General features: G+C 44.3%; 1 gene segment (V, D, J or C); it reads right to left on the bottom strand.

Moving 5' to 3' along the window:
- Nucleotides 1–1,751: 1,751 nt before the first annotated feature.
- Nucleotides 1,752–2,440, bottom strand: LOC115457308. The segment is given in 2 exon segments: nucleotides 1,752–2,089; nucleotides 2,360–2,440. Coding segments are annotated over 2 exon segments (387 nt in total).
- Nucleotides 2,441–21,190: the final 18,750 nt, after the last annotated feature.

Here is a 21,190-nt window from a genome sequence, read left to right as displayed (position 1 = left end):
TTAGTGAAATCCCAGAACTCAGGCCAGACAAACAATAAAAAAAATAAAAAATGTGCAGAGCTAGTTGCTCAGGGCTAATCCCCCAAACCCCGGGTGTGAAGAAATGCTGCCTGCATTTTAACTAGATGTAAATATAAAGTTGGTGTTTCTTCTCTAGAGCACCTTCCTCCAATCACAGGGCTGAAAATGGCAGTGTTAAAGCTGATTGGCTCCCAGGTGTGAGAGAAACCAATCACAAGAAATTCCCAGTTTCTTTTTGCCCAGGGGAAATGAAAGGCTTATTATTATTAATATATCTGACATTATTGGAGACTTGGAGGTTTAACCTGAAGCTTAGGAATTACCCAGGTATCCTAAAATGTTGTGGTTCTTGTCATTGACAATCTTGTTGCTATTATTATTACTCAGGTGGGTCAGAATATTGACAGTATTTCTGACAAGATAGTGATGAAATATTACAACAACAACATGCACCAAAATAAGTAATGGAACAATGCAATCATAACTTTCGCTTCCATTCCTTTGCATCAAGGGTGGAAGCGTCAATGAAAAAAAGGGGGCAGTGAAGGAACTGGAAGCATGTTGTAGGTCTGGTGTTAGGAATAACGTAGGAAACAGGATTAATAAAACTTTTTACAGGTTTTAAATTCTGGATCAAAACATTAGACAGTCTTAGAAAACAAGGGTAGGTTTTTATTTATTTAATTTTTAAAATTCCATTTGTTCTGAGTTATGAAGCAATAATCATCCTGATAGTGTGAGAATGCACAGAGGAAAACCAAAACTGCTATTCAAACAGTGTCAGTGCATTAAATACGTATTAGGGAGCTACAAAACGCATGAACAGCAAAACCTAGAGACGAGGGATTCTATTTTGGCTGCAACAGCGACATCCTGTGGCCGATATGATGAATTTCAACTGCACTTATGATCCACAATTTTGGAAAGCTTCAGTAAATTAGGAGAGATTTTCCTCTTCTTATGAGCTGTGAGGGCAACATTCATTTCTTTTTAAAGAAGATGCCTATATTTTTGAAGGATGATATGTAAAAGCGGTATTATGGTTAGGACTGGTTTAAAGGTCAGATTGACAGTCCTGCAAGCATGGACTAAAGAAATCAGGACTCTGGATTTTCTCCTCATTCTATCATTTTGCAAAGGAACACTCAGTGGTGTGCTGGAGCAGGCTCTCGAGAGCCGTTTGTTAAGTTTTTAAGAATTTTGGGAGCCGGTTCTCCATGGCTACTTTAACAAATGGATCCCAAAATGTGGGCTTGGGCCCCTCCTGAATTCTCTTTTACTTTGCTGGCGAGAGAGAGAGCCCCCTGTTAACAATTTACCAGCACACCCCTGACTCTGAAGCTCTCTCAGACCGGCATATTCAGTGGAATTATTTTTCACACAATTATTTAATGTCTCAGTTTCTACTTTTTGACTTAACACAACGATATTTCTTTGGAATTTACATTCAGCGAGACAAGAAAGGTTTGTCACTCACTTTTTCTGCACTTAAAAAAAGTGTAATGGGATTGTAGTGTCCACTAAATATAATAAGGTTAGGGTGTGGAACAGCATACAATCGCTAGATATAAATCAATAGTGCTTCCCACGTGTTGACAATGGGTTAAACTTTAATAATAATGACAAGACACGTGATTTATACCATGGGGTTGGAGTGTACATAACCTCCCATAAAACGTTCTGCACTCTTGCAAATCCCCAGCACTTGAAGTATAACGTTTTTGTACTGCTCAGGCTGCCACTTTCATCACTGTGCCACTCTCTTGCAGAGCACAGAAATACGTTGCACTGTCTCCCACTTCTAGATCTGTGATGGTTAAATTCGTTGAAGTGGTACTAGCCCTGGAGGTGAATCTTTTCCCGATGAAACCCATCTTTTCGCTGCTACAAGCCCCTGATTTTCCTGGCTCCCGGAGCATGTACTGCAGCCCTCCACCTTCTCCCTGTCTGTACCAGAACAGACAAGGAAAGTTGGTGCCATTGTGATTACAGCTTAGGGTCTGTGTTTCTCCTTCCCTGCCAGACACTTCTGATGGTTGTTGGTCAACGGAAGCCCCAAATGTTTCACCTAGGAAAAAAATCATGGAAATTGAATTTTAATAAACTGATGTGTTACTTTTTTTAAATGCAAATCAGTGTAACATGCATCACCTCAAAAGCACTTTTGAGCTGCAATTCATCAGCCACAGGATCAATGTATCATTCAGCCCAGCAACTGCTGGCTAAATGAATAAACAGAACTAGAAATAAATTCAGACAGTTCAAACTTGCTCAGCTTTGTGTTTTAATTGCTGGACTCTAAAGTCACTGGATAATTTTCCCCTAAGATCATAATTACCTGGAGAGAGAAACAGAAGAAAAAGAGGTCCTACAAAATGTCGAAGCATGTTTAGTGAAATCCCAGAACTCAGGCCAGACAAACAATTAAAAAAATAAAAAATATGCAGAGCTAGTTGCTCAGGGCTAATCCCCCAAACCCCGGGTGTGAAGAAATTCTGCTTGCATTTTAACTAGGTGCAAAAATAAAGCTGGTGTTTCTTCTCTAGAGCAACTTCCTCCAATCATAGGGCTGAAAATGGCAGTGTAAAAGCTGATTGGCTCCCAGGTGTGAGAGAAACCAATCACAAGAAATTCCCAGTTTCTTTTTGCCCAGGGGAAATGAAAGGCTTATTATTATTAATATATCTGGCATCAGTGGAGATTTGGAGGTTTATCCTGAAGCTTAGGAATTACCCAGGTATCCTAAAATGTTGTGGTTCTTGTCATTGACAATCTTGTTGCTATTATTATTATTATTTAACATGGTGTATATGCCACCTTTCTAAACTAGTCAAGGCCGTCTGCAAAGCTACACAATAACCAAAGTGTAATTCATGCTATATGGAACTTTCAACCAGTTGCCTGATCCCAAACATAAAAAGCATATCATTGGATACAGAAAGAAAAAGAGTAAAAGATTCACAGCTTTAAAGGGAGCCATGCATAACTAACAGTAAAGGTGCAAACGTTGCAATCCATTAAAGGCTGCAGATATTTATACTGAGCAGTGAAGTATGTTAAAATACATACCTATAATTTAAAATTAATATTAACATTGAAAATTGGATACCATGCATATGATCATTCTCTATATAAACATCATATGCATGGTATATGGTTTTCAGTGTTAATTTTAAATTATATGTATGTATAATTCGTTGCCAGAGAATGTGGTAAAGGTGGTTAGCTTAGCGGAGTTTAAAATAGGTTTGGACGGCTTTCTAAAGGAAAAAGTTCATAGACCATTATTAAATGGACTTGGGGAAAATCCACTTTTTCTGGGATAAGCAGTATAAAATGTTTTGTACATATTTGGGATCTTGCTGGGTATTTGTGACCTGGATTGGCCACTGTTGGAAACAGGATGCTGGGCTCGATGGACCTTTGGTCTTTCCCAGTATGACAATACTAATGTACTTATTTTAATGTAGATATATATTTCATTTATATATTATTTTACATGTGGATTATATATGTTACCTCTGTATATGTTGATTTTGTATATTTTTCATTCTGTCAGACCCCTGAGGCAGGTGCTATTGAGTGCTGAAACATGGCCCATTAAAGATTGTACCACTGTTCCAGTTCTGAAGGCCCTTTTGTTCCTTCCATCACACACCAAAACAATATGCCTACACTCCCGCAGGCTACTTTTTATCGAGGCTTAGAAAAAGGACCCTATAATGCGAATCTTCCAAAACTATGGGTCAAGGTGCCAATTGGGATCAGAAAACCCATATTTGGGGACACAGCTTGAGTGGTTCACCATTATTTTGCCCTTCCAGGGAGTCACACAGTTTGACTGCTATTATGGGGTCAAAGTCACAAAAAGATTGACAAACACTGACAGAAAGTGTTATACTATCTTTGGTCAAAGTGGGCTGAATAGGTCTGTGAGCTGCTCTTGCCTGGGAAGTTTGGGCAACTCTGAGCCAGAAAAAAAAGTAAAGCCTGGCAAATTCTTCTTCCCTTCTGCTCTGAAGATGCAGAGAGATTACTTTTCATGCCAGTAAATATGATGAAATGATGTCGCTTTTTCATGTCAATGGAAGATCTTCTCAATCTGTTCCAGGGACCCCTCCCCCCCCCCCCCCCAGCTCTATCAGTCTGGTTTCAAATAGGCACAGTGAACTTGCATACATTGGAGACCTAATTTATGCTAATCTATGCCATTCATATTTATTGTGGACATCCTAAAATTAGACTGGCTTTCAAGCCCCTGGCATAGGGTAGGTTGGAAAAGCGTCTGTTCACACTTTCCAAAAATACTAGGACTAGGGGGCATGTGATGAAACTACAGTGTAGTAAATTTAAAACAAATTGGAGAAAAAGTTTTCTTCACCCAACTCTGGAATTCGTTGCCAGAGAACGTGGTGAAGGTGGTTAGCTTGGCAGAGTTTAAAAAGGGGTTGGACAGTTTCTTAAAGGGCAAGTCCATAGACCGCTACTAAATGGACTTGAAAATGCACAATTTTGGGAATAATATATATAAAATGTTTGTACATTTGGGAAGCTTGCCAGTTGCCCTTGGCCTGGATTGGCTGCTGTCGTGGATAGGATGCTGGGCTCGATGGACCCTTGGTCTTTTCTCAGTGTGGCATTACTTACGTACTTATGTAAGACCTGCCTTAACGCAATGAAAAGTGATGATCTCAAGGACATTTTAACACTGTAAATGTTTTCCTCAATTCCCTGCAAGCACAGAAGAACTGAACAGGATGCTTCTAGACCTGTTTTGCATTGTCTGATAGTGTCCAAATGGCCTTATGAAATACTCAGATGGCTCAGAATATTGACAGTATTTCTGACAAGATAGTGATGAAATATTACAATAACAACATGCACCAAAATAAGTAATAGAACAATGCAATCATAATTTTCGCTTCCATTCCTTTGCATCAAGGGCGGAAGCGTCAATGAAAAAAAGGGGGGCAGTGAAGAAACTGGGAGCATGTTGTAGGTCTGGTGTTAGGAATAACGTAGGAAACAGGATTAATAAACTTTTTACACATTTTAAAAATCTGGATCAAAACATTAAACAGTCTTAGAAAACAAGGGTAGGTTTTTATTTATTTAATTTTTAAAATTCCATTTGTTCTGAGTTATGAAGCAATCATCATCCTGATAGTGTAAGAATGCACAGAGGAAAACCAAAACAGTGCTGTTCAAACAGTGTCAGTGCATTGAATACGTATTAGGGAGCTACAAAACGCATGACCAGCAAAACCTAGAGACAAGGGATTCTATTTTGGCTGAAACAGCGACATCCTGTGGCCGATATGATGAATTTCAGACGCACTTATGATTGACGATTTTGGAAAGCTTCAGGTAATCAGATAGAAATCAAACAAAATAAAACATGGAAAAGAAAATAAGATGATACCTTTTTATATTGGATATAACTTAATACATTTTTTGATTAGCTTTCGAAAGCTTCAGTAAATTAGGAGAGATTTTCCTCTTCTTATGAGCTGTGAGGGCAACATTCATTTCTTTTTCAAGAAGATGCCTCTATTTTTGAAGGCTGAGATGTATTATGGTTAGGACTGACTACTACTACTACTATTTAGCATTTCTATAGCGCTACAAGGCGTACGCAGCGCTGCACAAACATAGAAGAAAGACAGTCCCTGCTCAAAGAGCTATGTAATAAAAGTGAGCCAAGTATAGGACAATCAAGCCATTGTGACATCACTGATGAGGTTGGCTCTTATTGGTGGCCTGAGGCATTATGACATCACAATATCACCTCTGATTACAAGAGACTACTACTATTACTATTTAGCATTTCTATAGCGCTACAAGGCGTACGCAGCGCTACACAAACATAGAAGAAAGACAGTCCCTGCTCAAAGAGCTTACACAACTAATCAAGGTCAGATTGACAGTCCTGCAAGCATGGACTAAAGAAATCAGGGCTCTGGATTTTCTCCTCATCCTATCATTTTGCAAAGGAACACTCTGAAGCTCTCTCAGACCGGCATATTCAGTTGCATTATTTTTCACACGATTATTTAATTTCTCAGTTTCTACATTTTTGACTTAACACGTCCCTGCTGGAGAGATGCTCCCTCTGAAGATGTTTCTGTATGACAGGAGCTGGTTCCTCAAACGCTGTGGGACTCCCAGCACAGAAATACACAGCAGAATCGTGCAGCTGAGTCTCGAGTTTCTTCAGATGAAAAGATGTTTCATCTCTTTGGTGTTGGGCATGGAATCCATCGTTCTCCTTTTGATCCAGGTCGTTCAGTAAAAGCTTTGGCCCTTCACCTGGCTTCTGCACGTACCAGAAAAGGTTGGGGTAGCCCGCAATTCGGTACGTGCAGTTGAAAAACAGGGGCATCCCCTGCAAAACAGTCTGTTCGCTCGGCTGCTGAGTCACACTGTCCACCGACTGCCCCTGGGCAGCTCCTGAAAGGAAAGAGAAGTTTGTTCTGTTAAACTTAATTCCTGTTTAGGTTGAATTAAACCTTGCTATAGCTGGAGGAAAGAATGAACTGACAAATGCAACACAACGTGGGAAGGGAAGAGACGTGTCCACACCTGAAATGCAAAATAATACTGATAAAAGGGAGGGTAGAAAAAGATGCATTTCCAGAGAAACCAAAACACAGGGTGCTCTCTTCAGCAAAACCGAGGCTCTCTCTGCTCAGTGCAAGGGCAGAGGTGAGATACATTTTTTTTTTTGTAGCATCCTGAAGTTAAGCACCAATCAAAACGGACGTGGGGGAGGGGTTTACTTCCATGATTACAGTTTAGGGAGACCTAGGCTCAGTGCATTTTTTTTCTAGCAAAAAAAGGTGCAGGTACTCCAATGCCAGGTCACCCTTCAGGGGTGGGGTGATCGCTGAGGGACCCACCCCACAATAGCCAGACCCCCTGCACCCAGTCGCAGAATCTATGACAAAGCAGAATTGGTGTGTAGGGCCTGAGCTCTTTCATTAAAACCTGGGGTCCGTGGGTCAATTTTAGCAGTACCCCCGAGTAGTGACGGAGAAGGTAGTGATGGCAGCTGGCCTTGCTGAGTTTAAAGGGGGTCTGGACAGATTCCTGAAGGAAAAGTCCATTGACCGTTACTAAATTTTAGGGGTTTGCCAGGTTCTTGGGGCCTGGATTGGCCGCTGTCAGAGACAGAGTGCTGGGCTTGATGGACCTTTGGTCTTTTCCCAGCGTGGCGGTGCTTATACTGATGTACCCCCTCAAAAAAAGCCCTGCATAGGCTTCCATTCTACAGGACCAAGGGGTACAAGCTGCCAACCTTGCATTTAGCTAAAAACGAGAAAATGTCTAATTGGCAACACTGCATCCATCCAGACCAGGGTTTCATAACCCTGTCCTGGGAACAGCACAGCCAGTCAGGTTTTCAGGATACCCACCATCATAGTTTTATATATATATATACTAGTAAAAAAGGCCCGTTTCTGTTTGAAAGGAAACGGGCGCTAGCAAGGTTTTCCTCTGAGTGTGTATGTTTGAGAGAGTGACTGTGTGAGAGAGGCTTCTGTTCCCGCTGCTGTGCATTCCCCGTGTTGTGCTGATTCGCTGCTCCCTGTATCGTGGCTCCGCCCCTCTCCCTTCTACTGGCCAATCTGGTGTGGGTTCTGTGACATCACTATTATCTACTCCAACATGATCCACGGTTCCAGGCAGCCTCAGAATGTTGGAGGTGAGAATTATTATATAGGATATATATAGTTACATTTGTATCCCATATTTTCCCACCTTTTTGCAGGCTCAGTGTGGCTTACATAATACCGTTAACGGCGTTAGCCAATTCCGGTCTGAACAAATACATGGTATGAATGAATACAAAGTGATATTGTAGTAGATAAGGTACATGTATGGTAGGTACAATTGTGGGGGACTTAGAGAGGGAAAGGGGGAAGAAGAGTCAGGTAATGTCCAATACGGTCTTTGGTTACATTGGGTCGCAAGTGTTAGGTATTTTTATGTTGGGCCGGTGGGGTATGCTCTTCTGAACAGGTCTGTCGTCAGTGCTTTCCGAAAATTTAGGTGGCCGAGCGTAGTTTTTACTGCTTTTGGCAGTGCGTTCTATAGTTGTGCGCTCAGGTAGGAAAAGCTGGTTGCATAGGTGGATTTGTATTTGAGTCCTTTGCTTCTCGGGTAGTGGAGGTTGAGGTGTGATACCAGCTTCCAAATACTGAGCCTCCAGTGCATGCAAATTGACCTCATGCATATCCATGGTAAATATCCTGAAAACCAAACTGGCTCTGCATTCCTCAAGGCAAGTTTGGGAAGCCCTGCTTTAGATTGTTCTATCAGGCAGAGAGATAGAGGGATATGTTGTTAGCAGGGCCGTGCCTAGGGTCTCTGGCGCCCCCCTGCAGACTATCAGTTGGCGCCCCCACCCCCCCCCCCCCCCCGGTGAAAATGATCGCTCACCACTTGCCACACTGACAGGAATTGTCAGCAATATTCTTAGAAACAAATTGCTATACATTGCAAAATAAGATAGCAGATGTAAATTCTCAAAGTGGACATATTCCAAACACTAAAATTAAAATAAAATGATTTTTTTTCTACCTTTGTTGTCTGGTGACTTTCTTTTTCTGATCATGCTGGCCCAGTATCTGATTCTGCTGCTATCTGTCCTCTTAACTCCGTTTCCAGGGCTTCCTTTCCATTTATTTCTTTCCTTTCCTCCTTTCTTCTTCATTTCTGGTCCTCAGCTTCTGCCTATTTTCTTCATCCATGTGCAGTTTTTCTCCTCTCTTCCTTTTCCCTCATTTCATCTCCTTCATCTCTCTTCCCTCCCCTCTATGTCCAGCAATTTCTCCTCTCTCCCTGAGCCCTGCCCTGCAATCCATATCCATCCATGCCCATCTGTCCCCTCCATTCATCCCTATCCAGCAATTCCCCTCTCCCTGCCCTCCCAATCCATGCTCATCCATGCTCCTCTGTCCCCTGCCCCCTCCATTCATCCCTTTCCAGCAATTCCCCTCTCTCCCTGAGCCCTGCCCTCCCAATCCATGCCCATCCATGCTCCTCTGTCACCTGCCCCCTCCATTCATCCCTATCCAGCAATTCCCCTCTCTCCCTGAGCCCTGCCCTCCCAATCCATGCCCATCCATGCTCCTCTGTCACCTGCCCCCTCCATTCATCCCTATCCAGCAATTCCCCTCTCTCCCTGAGCCCTGCCCTCCCAATCCATGCCCATCCATGCTCCTCTGTCACCTGCCCCCTCCATTCATCCCTTTCTAGCAGTTCCCCTCTCTCCCTGAGCCCTGCCATCTCAATCCATGCCCATCCATGCTCCTCTGTCCCCTGCCCCCTCCATTCATCCTTTTCCAGCAATTCCCCTCTCTCCCTTCCATGACCTCCCCTCGCATCCATGCTCCTCTCTCTCCCATGTCCCAGCCTGGCCCGCCCTCTTCTCCCCCCCCTTCGCATCCATGCCCCCCCCCTTCGCATCCTTGCTGTCATTTCTCCCCTGCCCTCCCGCGCCCATTGTTCAACTGCCCACCCTCTTCTCTCCCCCCAACATCCCTTTTCTTTTTTAATTTACCTCCGTGGCGGCGGTTCCGGCAGCGCAGCATCATGGAAAGAGGCGGCGCTCCCGACGTCTAGCCTTCCCTTCGCTGTGTAATGTTCCGCCTTCTTCTGACGTCATCCTTGACATCAGAAGAAGGCGGAACACAGCGAAGGGAAGGCTAGAGACGTCAGGAGCGCCGCCTCCTTCCCTGACGCTGCGCTGCCGGAACCGCTGCCACGGAGGTAAATTTAAAAAGAAAAAAAAAAGAAAAGGGATGTTGGGGGAGGGCGAGCGAGGTGAGCATGGTGCGGCGGCGCCCTCCAGAGGGAAGCGCCCCCCTGCCATGCTTACCTCGCTTACCGGGTTAGCACGGCCCTGGTTACAGCTCATTTATACAGTAGGATAGAGAAGCTTTTTGAAAAAAAGATTCTAACCTACGTAGCCATTTTTAATTTTTCTTGGGTTTGGCGCCACCGTGTGGACATCAGGTAGATACCTCTATTAATTTATTAACAAGGCAAGGTATATTTTTCCTACTTAGTCACATGCTACTGATTTCAGACCTTCCACTTTTGTGAAAAGTGATTGTTTTTTTTAATGTCTTTATTTTTTTTTTATCATGTCCAGATGCAGGACAAAAAGTGAGATTAAAAAATTATTAAAAAGTGCATAATAGAAAATATATATATTTTTGTAGAATCTCTTTAAACAACCTTTTCCCACTTTCATAACGCACACTCTTCCACTTTTGTGAAAAGTGACAAGTGCATAATGGAAAATATTTTTGTACGTAGAATCTCTTTAAACAGACTTTATTTACCAAGGAAAAATCAAGCATCCTCTTGGTTTCTGTATTTTTAATTCTAGCAAATCAGACCCTTAGTGATGGAGACTGCAGAAGCCCTGCGAGAAGGTTTTGGGACTAAAATGTCTGTTTTACAGTATATGCTCTGAAATGTCAAGGTCTGGGGGTTGAAGGCAGATGGAAGATTTTCTGACACCTTTTTGTGCCATCTGGTCTCTCACTTCAGTCACTGTGTCACCCAAGGCACAGAAATACGAGGCAGCATCCTTAACCTCTGTGCTGTTTTTTCTCAAATGAAAGGAACTCTGGCTTTTCTCATGCTTAGCAGAAAACCCATCTTTTTCTTTCACTCCCAGGTCACTGAGGAAAAGGCGAGGTGCTTCATTTGGATACTGGACATACCAGAATAGATAGGGAGGCACAGAGGATGTATAAGTGCAATTCACAAATAGAGAATGTCCCTCTGTGACAGGCAGGACGTCTGGAATCTGAGTTATTGTTTGTCCGTGGCATTCCTCTGAAAAATAAAAGTTAGAACTATCAAAACTAGACTTGCAGGCTACCCCACCTTTTGACACCGCCAAAAGCCCACTATCCATGAATATGCATGCACCAAACACAAGAATTAGAAAGGGGAAAACCACACAAACACAGCTATCTGGAAAAGTCGTCTTTTCTTTGGAAAAATAGCCTACCAAAAACTAAATATGGACATATTGTACAAGAAATGCAACCCACCTAGAAGGAGAACTGAAAAGAATAAGGTAATTAAAGCAGAAGTCATCTTCAGGCAGAACCCCACCATCTGTAAGTACAGCTAGAATAAGCCTCTGCCTGGATCTCAAACACGTGAAAGCAGGTGGAACAGAGAACACTGAGTCCTTGTTAATGCCTCAAAGTGACTAAAATTTAAGACTAGGTTGAGTAAGACTTAGCAAATCATCTTCTATGGACTGTCACTCCCCCTCTGATGTCATTATGGACTGCTGATCTGTTCTATTGGGGGTGAGACTTTCCAACCGCCTATTTAAAATGTACTACTCAGGGGCGCATCTGTAATGGGGCCACGGGGGATAGGGCCTCCATAGATTTGGCCCTGGACACCCCTACCGATGGCCCTCGCAACCCCCCTCCTGCCGCCCCTCGCAACCCCCCTCCCGCCGCCTACCTTTGCTGGCCCGTTCATTTGTTTTCTTCTTTCTGAGTCTGACCCGTCTCTGACGTCCTCCACGTACACAACGTGCAGGACGTGTGCAGGACGTCAGAGTCAGACTCAGAAAGAAGAAAACAAACGAATGAAGGAGGACGGCTTCGGCTGGCAGGGGTTGGGGGTCCCTCGCCATCACAGGTAAGCGACAGTGGGCGGGGGGGGGGTCTAGAGGGTTGTCGGGTGGGCGGGCGACAGTTGTTGGAGCCTTGGAGGTGGTTCTGGTTCTGGCGGCGCCAGGGGGGGGGGTCTAAAATGTGCCCCCTCACCTCGGCTCTGGACCCCCCTACCGGCGAAGTCCAGATACGCCCCCTGGTACTACTGTCCTTTTCAAAAAACAAAAAGCATTGAACACATTAGACTAGGCTACCACAATCAGATCAAAGCAGAATTCCTCTAAAATAAGAAAGCCGACAATATAAATGATACTAGATAATTGATGTATATTTTACTGGACATGATTTAACTGTGTCTTTACTCTTAATAAATCACCGTATACATATTTTGACATTTGTGAAATAAGAAAAAAAGATGGTTGCTGTAAAAAGGTTTTTAGTAGAGAATTTTTAATTGATGTCATTGGAACTTAACTAGGAATGACCTAGTGTGTATTTCTGATGCACAGTGATCTCTGCACGTAACTGGGAAATATAAGGGGTCCTTTTACAAAGGGACGCTGAAAAATGGCTTGCAGTAGTGCAGGCGTGGGTTTTGGGCACGCGCCGATCCATTTTTCAGTGCACCTGTAAAAAAAAAGGCCTTTTTAACATTTTTGCCAAAAATGGACGTGCGGCAAAATGAAAATTGTTGCGCGTCCATTTAGGGTCTGAGACCTTATCGCCAGCCACTGACCTAGTGGTAAAGTCTCACGTGGTAACCAGGCAGTAATGACCTAAGCGCGTCAAATGCCACTGGGCGTGTGGCTGATACGAGCGGAGAAAATGAAAAATATTTTTCAGATGCATGCCAAAAATGAAATTCCCACAAGAGCCATGTGGTAGCCGGGTGGTAACTCCATTTTGGCGTGCATTGGTCACACGTAGACACTTTACGCGGCTTAGTAAAAGGAGCCCTAGGTGCTTTAATGTAATGTAATATTGGTGCCAAAATATTTCATCATCTTAACTTCAAAGGTCTTAGGTTCCCAGATTGTTTACAATTTTCCTCTCAGTGTTCTGACCATGAGTTCTCTGGCCCTCCAAAGTACTGTCCCACAGAGCTATCACCTTGATTTGCTTTGTACCTGTCTGAGTAGTTTCTTGTTTGTTTATTTATTTGTTACATTTGTACCCCGTGCTTTCCCACTCATGGCAGGTTCAATGCAGCTTACATATTATATACAGGTACTTATTTTGTACCAGGGGCAATGGAGGGTTAAGTGACTTGGCCAGAGTCACAAGGAGCTGCAGTGGGAATGGAACCCAGTTCCCCAGGATCAAAGTCCACCAGGCTAACCACTAGGCCACTCCTCTTATCTTTTAGCATCTAGCCCATCTCTCCAGTACTGTCCCCTTCACATTTTCTACAATGAATGATATATACTACATTTAAGAAAGAGCATGAGTTGGATCCCTTTATGTTTCCTGAGTTCTGCAATTAACACAATATACCCTGGTAGAATCCTCTTTGAATATGGTGATGGCTGGGATAATGGGTTTTATATTTTCTCTTTGTATAAAGGACTTTCATAAGCTGATTATACTCTCAAAGATGTGCATGAAGGAACGATGTCCTGCATAATAAAAAGCACCTCCAATGTTCTGAAGCCGAGAAAGTGAAGCCTTGAAACATTCGTGTGCTCTGTAAGGCTCCATCACCTGAATTGACGTCACGTAGTTCCGGGTACGTCACCCGCAGCACCAACCAACCGCACGACAGCAACATGAGGCCCCACCCCTGCCGCCCTCGCTGCAACACCACGCTCCCCCAGGTCACTGCCACCGCCACTCACCCCTCCACCCCCCCCGAAGTCACCACCACTCCCCCCTCCACCCCCCTGCAGCCACCCATGTCCAGCGGCCCACCTCTCTCTCCCCTGCCCCCCCTGCAGCCACCCATGTCCAGCGACTTTCCTCTTCCCCTGCCCTGGTCTTGCCCACCCGCTGCTGGCACTGACCCTCCCCTGCTGCCAGATCGCTGTTCAAAACGGCCGCTGAGACTTACAAGGGCGGCCTCCAAGACTTCAGCAGAAATTTCGCGAGCCTGCCGCTGGAAATCTCAGCAGCCATTTTGAAGACCGATCCAACAGCGGGGGAGGGTCTGCGCCAGCAGCGGGCAGGCAAGACCGAGGCAGGGGGAGAGGAGGGTCGCTGGATATGGGTGGCTGCAGGGGGGGGGGCAGGGGAAAGAGGAAGGTCGCTGGACATGGGTGGCTGCAGGGGGGCAGGGGGAGAGGAGGGTCGCTGGACATGGGTGGCTGCAGGGGGGCCAGAGGAGAGGAAGGGGGTCCTGAGACCAGAGATGTGGGGGTGGAAGGGTGTCCTCTGACCATGACGGGGGGAAGGGGGTCCAGAGAGAGGGGGGTGGGGGCACACACTCACTCTCTGTCTCTCACTTACACTCTCTCTGACACACTCTCTGTCTATCACACTCTATCTCTCTTACACACACACACACACACACACACACACACACACACACACACACACACACACACACACACACTCTCTTTCATACACTCTCTCTCTCATACAAACACACATACTGTGAATTTGAGTTTATTTGAATGAAAATTTGCTTGCATTTGTATTCAATAAAGAAAAAGATAATTTTGTGGTAACAATACACACACACACACTGTCTCTGTCTCTCTCATTCTCTCTCTGACACACACACTCCATCTCTCAAACACACATACACTCCAAGGAAAACCTTGCTAGCGCCCGTTTCATTTGTGTCAGAAACGGGCCTTTTTCCCTAGTTTTAAAATATATGTTAATAGAGAAGCCTTTTTGAAAAAAAGATTCTAACCTAGGTAGCCATTTTCGATTTTTCTTGGTTTTGGCGCCACCGTGTGGACATCAGGTAGATACCTCTATTAATTTATTAACAAGACAAGGTATATTTTTCCTACTTACTCACACGCTACTGGTTTCAGACCTTCCACTTTTGTGAAAAGTGATTGTTTTTTTAATGTCTTTATTTATTTTATCATATCCTGATGCAGGACAAAAAGTGAGATTAAAAAGAAATGGTTTATTATTAAAAAGTGCATAATGGAAAATATATTGTTTATGTAGAATCTCTTTAAACAAACTTTTCCCACGTTGATAACTCACACTCTACTGATTTCAGATCTTCCACTTTTGTGAAAAGTGACAAGTGCATAATGGAAAATATTTTTGTACGTAGAATCTCTTTAAACAGACATTATTTGCTGAGGAAAAATCAAGCATCCTCTTGGTTTCTGTATTTTTAATTCTAGCAAATCAGACCCTTAGTGATGGAGACTGCAGAAGCCCTGCGAGAAGGTTTTGGGACTAAAATAAAATGTCTGTTTTACAGTATATGCTCTGAAATGTCAAGGTCTGGGGTTGAAGGCAGATGGAAGATTTTCTGACACCTTTTTGTGCCATCTGGTCTCTCAGTTCAGTCACTGTGTCACTCAAGGCACAGAAATACGAGGCAGCATCCTTAACCTCTGTGCTGTTTTTTCTCAAATGAAAGGATTTGTGGCTTTTCTCGTGATTAGCAGAAAACCCATCTTTTTCTTTCACTCCCAGGTCACTGAGGAAAAGGCGAGGTGCTTCATTTGGATACTGGACGTACCAGAATAGATAGGGGGTCACAGGGGATGTATAAGTGCAATTCACAAATAGAGAATGTCCCTCTGTGACAGGCAGGACGTCTGGAATCTGAGTTATTGTTTGTCCGTGGCATTCCTCTGAAAAATAAAAGTTAAAACTATCAAAACTAGACATGCAGGCTACCCCACCTTTTGACACCCCCAAAAGCCCACTATCCTTGAATATGCATGCACCAAACACAAGAATTAGAAAGGGGAAAACCACACAAACACAGCTATCTGGAAAAGTCGTCTTTTCTTTGGAAACGTAGCCTACCAAAAACTAAAGATTGACATATTGTACAAGAAATGCAACCCACCTAGAAGGAGAACTGAAAAGAATAAGGCAATTATTGCAGAAGTCATCTTCAGGCAGAATCCCACCATCTGTAAGTACAGCTAGAATAAGCCTCTGCCTGGATCTCAAACACGTGAAAGCAGGTGGAACAGAGAACACTGACTCCTTGGTAATGCCTCAAAGTGACTAAAATTTAAGACTAGGTTGAGTAAGACTTAGCAAGTCATCTTCTATGGACTGTCACGCCCCCTCTGATGTCATTATGGACTGCTGATCTGTTCTATTGGGGGTGAGACTTTCCCACCATCCTATTTAAAATGTACTACTCAGGGGCGTATCTGTAATGGGGTCACGGGGGACAGGGCCCCTGTAGATTTGGCCCTGGACCCCCCTCCTGCCGCCCCTCGCAACCCCCCCTCCTGCCGCCTACCTTTGCTGGCGGGGGACCCCAACCCCTGCCAGCCGAAGCCATCGTCCTTCATTCGTTTGTTTTCTTCTTTCTGAGTCTGACTCGTCTCTGACGTCCTGCACGCGTCCTGCACGTTGTGTACGTGGAGGACGTCAGAGACGAGTCAGACTCAGAAAGAAGAAAACAAACGAATGAAGGACGATGGCTTCGGCTGGCAGGGGTTGGGGGTCCCTCGCCATCACAGGTAAGCGACAGCGGGCAGGGGGGGTCTAGAGGGTCCTCGGGCGGGCGGGCGACAGTTGTTGGAGCCTTGGAGGTGGTTCTGGTTCTGGCGGTGCCGGGGGGGGGGGGTGGTTTAAAATGTACCCTCTCACCTCGGCTCTGGACCCCCCTACCGGCGAAGTCCAGATACACCCCTGGTACTACTGTCATTTTCAAAAAACAAAAAGCATTGAACACATTAGACTAGGCTACCACAATCAGATCAAAGCAGAATTCCTCTAAAATAAGAAAGCCGACAATATAAATGATACTAGATAATTGATGTATATTTTACCGGACATGATTTAACTGTGTCTTTACTCTTAATCACTGTATACATATTTTGACATTTGTGAAATAAGAAAAAAAGATGTTGGTTGCTGTAAAATATTGCCCATTCATTGATCTGCAAAGGACTTAACCCCCTCCCCCATCTCTTCTTTTTTAAATTGTTTTCGGATAATGAATTTGTGCCTGATTCTTATCCTAGAAATTATTACATTTATTGTTGCGTTATGACTGTTTTGTCCAACAGCTGAAAGGCATGGTGATATCTAGGTTATTATGAATGAATACATAAATACAAACAGTTCTCATTTCTGAATTATGGACGATGTGATTCCCTTAATCCGACGGTTTTCAGCCCTGGCCTCTGGATACATTCAGCCAGCCAGGTTTCAGGATATGCGTGAGATATGTCTGCGAGTACTGCTTACATTGTATGCAAATCTAGCTCGTGAATATTCATCCAGGATATCCTGAAAACCAAATTATATGGGTGGTTCCTGAGGACTGGATTGCGAGCCCCTTTCTTAGGGTATGTTTCTAGTACACAGCTGCATGGGAACAGAAATTTCACCCATCCCCAATGGAATCTCATCCATACCCACCTGTACCTGCTAAGATCCATTCCATACCCACCCATCCCAGCAATTAATCATCTCCTCCCTACCTAAACCCACCGGAGAAGATGCTATTAATGGCTTGCAGTCCTCCGTTTCCTCCCAACCCCCAACATCCTCCAGTGTTTTGGGGGGCATTATTCACTACTCAACCAATGAGTGTTCCAAGCCTCAGTCTGGTGTTTCTGCTGCCTCTCTGGGTATTCCAAGCCCAATTCTGGTATCAGAGATTTTGATTATACTCCTGCACGGGGACGGGCTGACTATGATCTTGGCCCTGAAGGGTGAAAAGGGTCATGGGTCCCCAACTACCTATCAAAAGTGGGTAAATTAGATGGAAGCAAGGGCACAGTTGGACGTCTTACTGTTGTAGGTCCTCTGGCATTGCCCTCAGGACCGTGCCTAGGGTCTCCGGCGCCCCCCTGCAGTTGGCCCCGCCCCCGAAAACGATCGCTACACTACCCGCCCTCTTCTCCCCAGATCCTTTTTTTTTTGTTTAAATTTATCTCTGTCCGGCGGGCGGCGGCAGCGTAGCGTTAGTGAGAAGGAGGTGGCGCTCCCCCGCCCCGAAGTGTCAGTCTTCCCTTCGCTCAGTGTCCCGCCTTTTTCTGATGTCAGAAGAAGGCGGAACTCAGCGAATGGAAGACTGACACGTCGGGGCGGGGGAGCGTCGCCTCCTTCTCACTAACGCTACGCTGCCGCCGGACAGAGGTAAATTTAAACAAAAAAAAAAAAAAAGGAAAAGGATCTGAGGAGAAGAGGGCGAGGTAAGCATGGTGCAGCGGGGCGCCCCCCAGAGGATGGTGCCCTCCTGCCATGCTTACCTCGCTTTCCGTGTTGACACAGCCCTGATTGCCCTATTGTCCTAATGGTCAGTCCATTGCTGCTCCAGCATGAATCCTGTGACAGCTTCTTTCATCCCTGTGGGACTCTCACGGCAACTTCTTCAATCCCCATGGGAATCTTATGGGTTCCATGGGATTCCCACAATTCCCACTCCCATTGCAACTCTTTGGTTATTTTGTTGAACAATCAACTCTAGACTTTTTCAATTTGTCCTTGGGCATATGGAAGAAGGTAAACTTTGTAAAACAAAGTGAATCCAGGCCAGTTAGAAGGGTCAAACAAATTAACCTCTGCCCCTGCCCCTCCTCCCTCCCCAAATCACTCCATTTTGCTAATACCAAGCGGGAGGAAAAGTTGGTAGGGCCATTGGGCTGCATCTTAATCTCCTGCCTATGAAGGCAAATATTTAGGGCCAAAAGTCCCATTTTGTGGCTACGAAATAGTGCTTAGTATAGATCTTGACCCTAAGCGAAACCCAACCACTGACCACCAATAACAGATCTTTGCAAATATGTTGGAAAATCTGGTACGAAGCAATTTGTTTTAGTACAATTATCACACATTCATTCTTTTCTTGGAAAGAGTTTGCAACACAAGTATAGGATTATTCTTCAAATGTTGCCAGAGAATGTGGTAAAGGTGGCTAGCTTAGCATGATTTTAAAAAAAAGGTTTAGACGGCTTCCTAAAGGAAAAGTCTATAGACCATTATTAAAATGACTTGGGGGAAATCCACTGCTTATTTCTGGGATAAGCAGCATAAAACCTATTGAACTTTTTGGGGATCTAGCCAGGTACCTCTCCACTCTCGTCTCTCCCTACGCCCCCCCCCCCCCCTTGAGTACTCCGTTCTGTTGATAAATCTCTCTTGTCAGTCCCCTTCTCCTCTACTGCTAATTCTAGACTCCGTTCCTTTTGTCTTGCTGCTCCTCACGCCTGGAATAGACTTCCCGAGCCTGTGCGTCCAGCCCCCTCTTTGGCCGTTTTCAAGTCCAAACTTAAAGCCCACCTCTTTACCACTGCTTTTGACTCCTAACCACTGCTCACTTGCCCTGTCCTTTTATCCTCACCTCTTTATTCCCTTACCCTTAATTGTTCTGTCTGTTTACCTGTCTTATCTAGATTGTAAGCTCTTTGAGCAGGGACTGTCTTTTTGTGTATGGTGTACGGCGCTGCGTATGCCTTGTAGCGCTGTAGAAATGATAAATAGTAGTAATAGTATTTGTGACCTGGATTGGCCACTGTAGGAAACAGGACGCTGGGCTTGATGGACCTTCGGTCTGTCCCAGTGTGGCAATACTTATGCTGACTCATGGACAGGTTTCTTACAGTTTACCTCTAGTCACTGGAAGTTTTTACACCACACTTCTCGAAACTGTTGCACTGTGGGACTCAGAGCACAGTAGTACACCCCTGAGTCAGACATCTGAGCACTTGTGATTTCTAGCGGGTACGACTTTTCACCTTTATGGTGCACTGCAGAGAAACGACCTCGGAACTCTTGGTCCAGGGCACTGCTGGTGGAAAAGTCGTGAAGAACCATCCTAGGAGGCTCCTGAAGTTTCTGGACGTACCAGAACATGGCATAGGCTGCTCCCTCATAACTGCAAGAGATATTCAAAGACATTCCTTCCCAGAGAGAGATCTCAGGCGTAGGCTGAGTTACCGGATTCCCAACCGCGACTTCTGCAAATCCAAAGAGGGGACAATGTAGTTGAGGGAATGAGACAGAGAAGAAACCAAGAATATAGCAGAGTAGAAAGAAAGCAAAATAAACGTACTTATAATTGCTAATGACAATACAAAGCTGTGATATGTGGAGCTCATTTTCACCATTAAACGTGTGAGGGGGAATCCACCTGGTTAGGTAGCTTTAAATGCTTTTTCACGCTCCTCCTTCCCCATCTCTACGTATAGAAGGAATGATAGACGCATTGGTGGTTTGTACAAGGTCATTGCTTTTCGTGACGTTCACAGCTGCTGTGAGGTGCAGTTTCTCCAAGGACCTAAAAATAAATGGTCTTTTATTTCTATTTACGGAAAGGAGCAGTAAAGTTCTCCAATATTGCCTTAAAATACAGTGTGGGGATAACTTGCTCATTTAAAAAAAACAACAACTTTTTTTTAACTTAAAAAGGTTTTTTTTTTAAAATTCCTTTTCCATCTGCAATTTGAGGGGGAATTAGAGGGTTTTTATCAGAACAGAGCATCGTTTGGAAACCAGCTTTGCTAAATATAGATTTTGCAACCAGATAGTGGCACTTCTGAAAAGCTAACTTTGGCATATTTTGCTTTATATTCTTGCTAAAATATTAGAGTCTGTAGCTTAAACCTTTATTATCTGAACCCCTTAGTGGAATGACAAACATATTTAGGACCTTTGAAAGAAGAGAATGGCTTGAATCAGTGTCGCCAGCCTGCCTCATTTCTTGGAAAGGGAAAATGAAATTTGACTATGGATTTCTCTGCATTGTGATCACTTTTGGACTTATAGAACTCCAGGACTCCCTTCCCCAAGAAATGAGCTTGGATGTGGGCAATCACAGTTAAGTTTTCATATCGTCTTTCCAAATCCAATTGCATTCTCTGGCCCAATATTGTTCTTTCTCATTTCCGTGGTGGTGGGCATTTAGGGTGGATTTTTTTTTCTTCATGCAATGAATATCTCGGTTCATTGCTAATTTTATTCCAGGCTAAAGTCTTTAGACGATTTGACATTCATTTTCCCATCGTGGGAGCTGTCGCGGATGGCCTCAGACTGCCATCTAGTGGCTGCTTTGCGCAGGTGTCTCAATTAAAAATGATTGCTCAGGTACCAAGTAAAGATCATTTAACAGTGGGATGCAACAATAATTATTTTATTACGTAGCCCACCAGAAGCAGTTAATTGATTTAATGCGACTGCATCTATGACTCATTTTATGCTTCAGTAAAATCTGTATTTTTTTTCTGTGAATGATAAAGTGGATGGGACAACTTCCCTATGAGGAAAGGCTAAAGCAGCTAGGGCTCTTCAGTTTTGAGAACAGCAGTGCCGTAGCAAGGGCGGCTGACACCCGAGTTGGGTCGCCGCTGTGCACCCCCCCAGGTGCAGCACGGCGCACCCCCCCCCCCGGAGTGCATTCT

This window comes from Microcaecilia unicolor, chromosome 14 (genome assembly GCF_901765095.1).
Source record: "Microcaecilia unicolor chromosome 14, aMicUni1.1, whole genome shotgun sequence".
Classification (NCBI taxonomy): domain Eukaryota; kingdom Metazoa; phylum Chordata; class Amphibia; order Gymnophiona; family Siphonopidae; genus Microcaecilia; species Microcaecilia unicolor.
This window is presented reverse-complemented; position numbering and strand designations above follow the sequence as displayed.